An 8,773-nucleotide genomic window follows, 5' to 3' on the forward strand; every position below is an offset into this window, starting at 1 on the left:
AGACCAAATCAAAGATCAAACGACATCTCTGAGTATTTAATAATAGAATTCTCTTTATTTTTTGGTCAGAATAATCATTATACTATAATTATTTATAGGGCTATTTCCTAAATGGCCCCCAACTTTGTGACCAGCTTCCTGCATGACCCCCTACTTTAGCAAAAATATGCCCATATGGCCCATTTTTTCCGTTATCTTTAACTTTCCTTTACTCCCTCTCCTCCATCTCATTTTCTCTCTCTGCCACATCATTTGAGCACGCCACATCATCGTCTTCACCGGCAGGGGTCGCTAGCCGGCCAAATTTCCGGCCGACGACCTTCAAACATAAAAAAAATAATTTCCCTTTCTCTCTAGATCTGGTTCATGGACCATGAACCATATCTAGGTCTGATTCGAACAAACCTTCATTGAAGGTCTGATTCGAACAGACCTTCATTGAAGATCTGTTTCAGTCAAAAAAGGTCTGTTCGAATCAGACCTAGATCTGGTTCATGGTCCATGAACCAGATCTAGAGAGAGAAATGGAAAAAATTATTTTTATTTTTAGAGAGAGAGAGAGGGAAATAAAAGGAGGTCATATAGGTATTTTTGCTAAAGTAGGGGTTAGGCAGGAAGCTGGTCACGAAAGGGTGCTTCTAAAGGCACCAGGCCAAAAGGCTGTTAGCATCTGAAATTTTTATTGACTTGGGTCAATGACCATTGACCCGAGTTCTCTATGAGCACCGGTTTGTTCTTTTTGTTGGTAATAAGAGTTCTTTCTAGTAGTAGATGAACAAGAACAATTAACAGGGACTATAACAAGGGTGTTAAATGGAATTTTTTCGATATCAGTATTGTTGTTAAGTTTGGCACTTTCTGGTAGGTTTGATCCTATTAGATAACTAATATCAGCTGGGGAATCATAAGGTGGTTGAGCTCTGAAAGTGAGATAAGAAATACAAGATCTTTGATCAGTTTTGTTGCAAATATAACCATTTGTGATGTTTGAAACTTGCGAGTTGTAACAATCTGATTGTTTGTTGTTGATGTAAGTTTGTTGGGCATCTGAGCTGGTTGGGTAATTTGAAGCTGATAGAATTATTATTACGAATAAGAAGAACAAGAAGAAGGAATCCATGGATGAATCAAACCTCTGTTTCTCTCTCTAGCTATCTATCTTTCTTTGTTTCTCTCACTAGATCTGGTTTGGGTTTGGGTAGGTGATGGAATAAATTGCAGAGAAAAGGGCAGAAGGATTTGAATTATTGAGGATACAAGTCAAAGTCGTCTGCTTCATCAAAAAAGAAGAAGTCAAAGTCGTCTTTGATGCTCACTTTTCTTGTTATGTTGTTTGTTCTTGAATGGTTTACTACATAGATGGGTTGTGATCATTAGGCTTCATGTATAATATAGTCCATGATAACTGTTATATGAAATATAATGTGGTACCTAATTTGGAATCGGTTTGGTTAGAGAGAGAACGTTTGAAATTGAGATTTCTGGTTGGTTTTGTGAGAGATGAATGAAGGGGTTAGGGTTAATTGAGAAGGGACCGGTGCCTACATAGTTTGTTGGTGCTAACAGAGAAAGGAGCGGTTAGGCCTGGTGCTAATAGAGATGGATGCTAACAGTCTTTTGGCTCGGTGCCTTTAGAAGCACCCGTCACGAAATTGGGGGTTATTAATTGGGGGGCCATTTGAGAAAGGCCAGCGCTTTGGGGAAATCAAAATAGTTTCCGGGGTGTAAAGACTTTGTCAAAAACTGGTCAACTTTAGTTGACCAGTATATTTTCTAAATGTTAGAGGGAAAGCAATTTTTTGACCATTTCTTCTCCATTCCGGCAAGGGTTGTCGGAATCCGGCCACCACCATCATCACCAAAATCCGATCACCACCATCTTCACCAAACCCTAACTAATGCTCCCCTCTCTCTCTCTCTCTCTCTCTCTCTTTCTCTCTCTCTCTTATTAATTTTCACTTCTTTCTCTCTCTACATTTCTCTCTCTAATCGTCCAATGAAGAGGAAACAAGATCTCTGTTTCACCAACCTTGTAAAACCCAAGTTTGTCAGATGACTACGAAGACGACGACCCACTATCCTTTTCCCCTCGTCATGCTCGCCGGTGTCTTTTCAACAGTTCTATTAGTTGAAAGACTTGGTTCAGTTTCTACTATTGCCATTACTTATGGTTCTGGCACAGTTTGTGGCATTCTTGCCGGAAAACCCAATCAAGCAATCGAATGTGACAGAGAAGGAGAAGGAAGAGGAGGGTATATGCTCAAATTGGAACCCAAAACCCTAAGGTAATAAAAAGATGGATGGAAACTTATAAAACGTTAAAGGGAAGAGATCTAGATTGCATTTAAGTTAAATTAAGTAAAATCATTGGCATGGATGTGATTTGATCATCCATTAAAACCTATATAAATATCAGTTACTAAAACCAGCCAAAAGATTCATTAAGTTTTAATCTGGGTATACTTCTCTTTGTATAAAAAGTGTATCATAGTTTATTAAAAAGAGTGAGTGAGAGGAAAAGAAGTTTGTAGAGAGAGAAAATGAAGTCAAGCTCATCATCACTTATTCTCTTCTTGTTATACTAAATCTTTGTTTGTTATTGTTGGTGTCGGAAGCTGGAGATTCTCATGTTTGTGGGTTGAATTCTCATGGGTTTTGATCTGTAAAGGAATGAATTATTCAGGTCAGCTGAATATTCCTTCTCCAAATTCATCTTCATCTTCATCATAGTTGTGGCCGGAGATGGTGGTCGGAAATGGTGGCAAGAGTTGTAGATGATGAAGAAGAAGAAGAGGAAGAAGCAATGTTTGATTTCCCCTTAAAATTTGTTTCCCTAGAAAATTTCTAAAATTTCACATATTCTCTTTAAAATTTCACACTCCGGAAACTATTTAGCTTTCCCCAAAGCGCTGGCCTTTGAGAAATAACCCTTATTTATACACGTGTCATCTCAAGTAGATCTTTTGCATTCAAATATCATCGTCAACTTCGACTCAGCAATCAGAAAAGACAATAACCAATTAACGACTTGAACAAAGAAATTTTTAGAGAGAGAAAGTTTTATCAGCAACGAGTGACGAGAATCATGGCGGATCAATACAGACACGTGTCAGTCAAACTCACATCGATATTCAGATAACCCTATCTCCTTCCCCTTCCTTTCATCACTCTTTCCTCACAATCTTATAAATTTTCTCTCTCTATCTAATCTTTTTTCAGTATCTGATTCTATTCAGATTCTTTCAATCATTCCTTCCTCGAAAAGAGGAACGCCTCTTTTTGTGCTTTTCCATAAACCCTAGAAATTTATCTTCAATTTCAATAGAAAGTATTGAAAATTTGGTAATCGGTGCAAAATGGATCACGCGGCTGAAGCTTATCGAACGGATTTGATGACAATCACTCGTCATGTTCTTAATGAACAAAGTAAACATCCTGAATCCCGTGGAGATTTCACTATCTTACTTAGTCATATTGTTCTTGGTTGCAAATTTGTTTGCTCTGCCGTCAACAAGGTAATCTCTCTTTCTCTCTCTCTCTCTCTCTCTCTATATATATATATATATATATATATATTACTCTATTGTATTAATGAATTATATATATTTATCTTACTCTATTGTATTAATGAATTGGGAATTCTGGGTTAAGATTTTGTGAAGATAAACAATTTGATTTTGAAAGTTTCTACTGGTTTTGTATTATTAATATTTTGTATTATTGATGTTGGTTTGAGATAATAAATGAAATTTTTGGGTAGGTCTTATCATGTATAAGCTTCAATTATAGTTGCTGAGATAAGAATGAGGATATTGTGAGAATAGTCCCACATGGGAGAAAGAAAATCTAGGAATATAATGTTTAGGTCTCTCCACTCATTCTCAATTGGTTCTGAGTTAGATGACCACAACTTAACCACTATTTATATAGCGTAAAAACCCTTTTATGAATTAAAATAGGTTTAACTCTGTCACTCAATAATGAAATGATGCTTAAAATTAGGTTATTGAAGAAAAGGGGTATCGAGAAAAAATGACTATATGTTGAATTAAAGATTCGAACATGCTTGTTTTAGACTTTTGGTTATATAAGCTTTTGACTTGTATTGTTTATTTGAGTAGGCTGGCCTGGCGAAACTCATCGGACTTGCAGGGGAGACCAATGTTCAGGCAAGTTCTGGTTATTGTGGGGAAATGATTGTCACTATCTGAACATTTGTTATTAAATGATTATTATCTTTTTGTTTCTTTCCAAAATTGAGTTGTCGAGTTCGGTTATAATTTCAGGGTGAGGAGCAAAAGAAGCTGGATGTGCTTTCGAACGAAGTTTTTGTTAAAGCTCTCGTAAGCAGTGGACGGACAGTAAGTCTATCGAAATCCAAAGAATTTTATGTGATGTAGAAAGTTCCCGAGTTTTATTTATGCGTTTGGTGTAACCTTGTTTTTTTTTTTTATCTTAATCTGGCAGTGCATTCTTGTCTCAGAAGAGGATGAAGAAGCCACGTTTGTCGATCCATCATTGCGTGGAAGGTGTCATCTAATTCTATCTGTTTTTATTTAGTCCGTTTTACATGCTTGATGGGAGACTCTTACTGACACCCGATTTTTTGATAATAGCACAGATATTGTGTGGTTTTTGATCCCTTGGATGGTTCTTCGAATATCGACTGTGGTGTTTCCATTGGAACTGTAAGAACCCTAATCTTGATGCATATTTTGTTTCTTGGTTATCTTAAGGAAATTGAAGTCTAACTCTCTTTAGCGTAAAATATGTCTGTTGTTTCATAACTCTATCATTTTAGATATTTGGGATTTATATGATCGAAGAACACGAGGACCCAAATCTAGAGGACGTGTTACAACCCGGAAAGAATATGTTAGCAGCTGGATATTGCATGTACGGGAGTTCTTGCACGGTATAATCACCTTCTCCATAATTTTCACTTTTTTAATTAACTTTGTAAGTGTTAATATGGAGCCAAACTTTTCAACCTGCAAATTCAATCGTTACTCTTAATTATGATCTTAACTTTTAATTACTTACTAATATATGTATATATCACTTTAATTATGATTCTTATATCAGAAGCTTAATGTTGCAGTTTGTGTTGAGTACCGGAAGTGGTGTTCATGGTTTCACACTTGACCCGTCTCTTGGGGAATTTATCCTCACTCATCCTGACATTAAGGTATAAATTGCAGCTAACTTTTACGTTCTCTTTTCTTTGATAATCTCTCTAGTTTATATCACTCATATATTTATGTAATGTTTGTGTGTTTGGCATTGAACTTTTCATGTATTCAACGTTTTATCCGTGAATTTTTATATTATGCTTAGCTCACCACTTTTGTTATGCAGATTCCAAAGAAAGGGAAGATTTACTCGGTGAACGAAGGAAATGCCAAAAACTGGGATACACCGACTGCAAAGTATACTGTTCAGAGCTTGTGAATTTAGTGATTCTTAATCTTTCCAGTCCTTACGCGGGTCTGTAGTTATTTGTGTTTCTCTTTCTACCCAGGTATGTTGAGAAATGCAAGTTTCCAGAAGATGGTTCATCTCCAAAGTCTCTTAGATACATTGGGAGGTATTCAATTCTGAATAATACTTTGCTCTGATTTAAAATGCACCACAAAGAGGCTTATTTTCACTATTCTCATTCTACTTTAATTTTGATTTTGGAACTTAAAACCTTGAGAGATAAGTCGAGGGTAAATTTGGCGACCCACTTCTAATGTGGCTCTGTTCATTGACCATGCAACCTTGTACCAGTTGGCTTGCAGTTACTTCTTCGGGCACTTCGGGATAAGAATATTGTCATATAGACATTAAGAACAGATCTGTATTTCCTTATATTTCTCAAGACTTGAGCGCATAATATGAAAGTTGGTGTTTCTATGAAGTGGTATTGTCTGTTAAGATGCATACACATACAGTGAATGAGCTGCTCCTATTTACATCTATATTCAAAGAGTTTAGGAGCTTTCCTTTCTCATAATAAATTATATCTTATGGTCGGCAGCATGGTTGCTGATGTTCACCGCACATTACTGTATGGAGGTATCTTTTTGTACCCAGCTGACAAAAAGAGCCCAAGCGGAAAACTACGGTATGTTATGATGGACAATGGCACCTTTATTTTATATATATATTGTTGTAAGAAAAGATTCAGTGTTTTATTTCGATATGAAACAGTGTTCTGTATGAAGTTTTCCCAATGTCGTTCTTGATGGAACAAGCAGGAGGTCAAGCTTTTACAGGCAAAGAACGGGTGAGTTTAACTGGCTTTTCTTCATTAGCGACCAAACTAAACTTCTGCTGCTTATATCATTATCTAACTACTAGATTAAATAGAATGCTTTAGGAAATATGAAATTTCCTAAAAACACATTAGATTAGATTGTGTATGTTTTCAGTAAAATTGTTTTAGTTTTCACGGTTTACTTTGTCTGAATCTGGATCGTCTGAATCAATGGACAGAAAATCGACTAAAATCAGCCATTTAGACGAGTTAGACAAACACGAACATTTTAAAGTTTGGCTTAAATGAATTGAGTCACAGAGTCAGATTTCAGTTCCGACTTAGAAAAAGCAAACACTACCTAATACAATCCCTATTGGCGCTTCTTCACGACCCATTGACTCTTGAGAGTATGAACACGATTGGTTAGGTCATAGGTGCTTATGTAAATCAGTACATTTCTAGTGCAACCCTGTCAAATGCTTTAGCATATAGGGAAGTTGCTAATTGGTTGATAGATCTTTAAATAAATTGATCCCATATGATATTATGTAAATAAGTACTCGAGCTCATGGCTATATCGAAGTTGTAATCTTTCATTCGAATTTCTCGTTGAGAAACCCATTTATGTTCTTAATGGTGATCTTTGCAGGCACTTGACTTGGTTCCAAAGAAAATACACGAGCGATCACCCATATTCCTTGGCAGTTACGACGATGTGGAAGAAATAAAAGCTCTTTATGCCGCTGAACAACAGAAAGCATAAATCTCCAAATATATACCATAATAATAACCTCCTATTTCTCTTGCAGGTAGCAAACCTCTTCTTTCTTCATCTATCTATGATGACAGAACTTCTCATAAGCTCACTAAGGAAAAAACTACATTTCATTGATGTAAAATGCGTTTCTTTTTTATTGTTTCTTTCAAGTGAGTATTTCTCGATGGATTTAAATTTATGCATGTGTATCTCTATTTGAGTCGAATCTAACCAATCATGCTTGTGTGAAATGAGCGGGTAGTTGGTATGTTAAACGGAGCATCAATCAGGTCCATACAAACCCTGTCGAAAATGACTTTCTGAGAAAACAACACTTTTACGTAGCGAAGTGATATTCACAGTAAGACAAAGATTAGTAAAAACAACTATGACTACGTTTTATCTCAATTTTGAACCAGTAGAACTAGGCGGAAATGTTGTTGAGAGAGAGGCTGCAAAACCACTCTTATGGTTCACCTCTTGGAGCCCAAAACTTCTCTGGTCAATTGGCTCTCAAAGTTAGATTCTTTACAGTTTCAGTCCCTGAAGTTAGTCTTTTATACTTCAAGATTGTTGAGTGCGAAATCTGCAATAAAACGTCTATACAGATTATTGAAGGTGAATATGAGAATATTGCTTGAAGTTTCTTAGAAATTCCTGAAAGTTGTCTAGAGTTGTGCGTGGGACGTGGGAGCACAATATGAGGATAAAAAATTGTAGGGCTTACAGAAGGCTTCCTTATGTATGATGTGATCATTGTATCTTGGAGACAACAAATGTCTAGAATGTTAATACCAGTGTTGGACATGATTATCTTAAGCAAATGCATCATTCGTTCACATATACAATATATTTTTTTTTAATATTTCTGCTTGTAATGCACGGTCCTTTGAAGAGCTGAACTGCACAATCGATACAAATGATTTTCTCTAATTATTCAGGTTAGTAAATCACAAGTATTATCCGGAGTATTAAAGCTTTTGATATGCTTGTCCTATTTGATTCAAATGTAAGAATTTGATATCGGTTACACATTCTATAATGATGTTTTGGATGAAGGTATGATTAGTTCACTGCGATGATCCTGATAAGGTATTGATCTCTTACATGTGATTTGAGCCAATGTTTAAATTTCAAATTCGATTTGTGCACATCTTATTTTCATCTTCATATTATGTAGTCTTGATTGCATATATGATAATATATTATCAAATATTGTAGATATTGTTTATTTATGTAAAATATTCAACATGTATTGTAATAATCTAATTATGATTAGAAATAGAGACTATGAATTCCATTCAAGGGACACAAAGAAATTCACTCTTTCATGGTATATTGAGCTGAGGTTTTTTCTGTCTTATTTCTACTCGGCCTCTCCAATGGCTCCTACTAATTCTTCATCTTCCTCAAACATCAACTTCACTTATCCCACCGTAACAAACCTTGTCCCACTTGTTTATATTAAATTAGACCACAATAATTATCTTATTTGGAAGAAACAAGTCCTCCCTATTATGAAAACACAGGAACTCTACAATCATGTTGGACCTAATTCTACGTCTCCCCCTTCTACCATCATTGACCTCGAAAATAACCTATCTAATACTAATCAGACATTCCTTCATTGAACACGGGTCACTCACATGGTTATTTCGTAGCTTAATACCACCCTAACACCTTAGCCTATCTATTACTAATCATACATTCCTTCATTGAACACGGGTCACTCAAATGGTTATTTCAACGATCTTAGTTGCAAAAACAACATC

At 35.8% G+C, this 8,773-nt stretch overlaps 1 protein-coding gene across 1 annotated transcript; it reads left to right on the forward strand.

Annotated features, from left to right (window-relative positions):
* Positions 1-2,965: 2,965 nt before the first annotated feature.
* FBP (Inositol monophosphatase family protein) lies at positions 2,966-7,252 on the forward strand. The gene is made up of 12 exons (XM_086653819.1): positions 2,966-3,515; positions 4,122-4,169; positions 4,287-4,361; positions 4,468-4,529; positions 4,622-4,688; positions 4,802-4,915; positions 5,102-5,188; positions 5,359-5,429; positions 5,522-5,587; positions 6,023-6,109; positions 6,196-6,271; positions 6,894-7,252. Exons 1-12 carry the CDS (start codon positions 3,357-3,359, stop codon positions 7,005-7,007), a joined length of 1,026 nt encoding a protein of 341 aa, XP_086509945.1. The 5' UTR covers positions 2,966-3,356; the 3' UTR covers positions 7,008-7,252.
* The last annotated feature ends 1,521 nt before the right edge of the window (positions 7,253-8,773 follow it).

This window comes from Eschscholzia californica, unplaced genomic scaffold (genome assembly GCF_041429995.1).
Source record: "Eschscholzia californica isolate CP2 unplaced genomic scaffold, dmEscCali1.0.p SCAF_1, whole genome shotgun sequence".
NCBI lineage: Eukaryota > Viridiplantae > Streptophyta > Magnoliopsida > Ranunculales > Papaveraceae > Eschscholzia > Eschscholzia californica.

Excerpts from the sequence above, each read along its gene's own strand:
- FBP (XM_086653819.1), top strand. The coding sequence starts at position 3,357 with ATGGATCACGCGGCTGAAGCTTATCGAACGGATTTGATGACAATCACT. Across the intron at positions 4,530-4,621 it reads GATCCATCATTGCGTGGAAG|ATATTGTGTGGTTTTTGATC; the intron begins GTGTCATCTAAT and ends ATAATAGCACAG. Across the intron at positions 4,689-4,801 it reads GTGGTGTTTCCATTGGAACT|ATATTTGGGATTTATATGAT; the intron begins GTAAGAACCCTA and ends CTATCATTTTAG.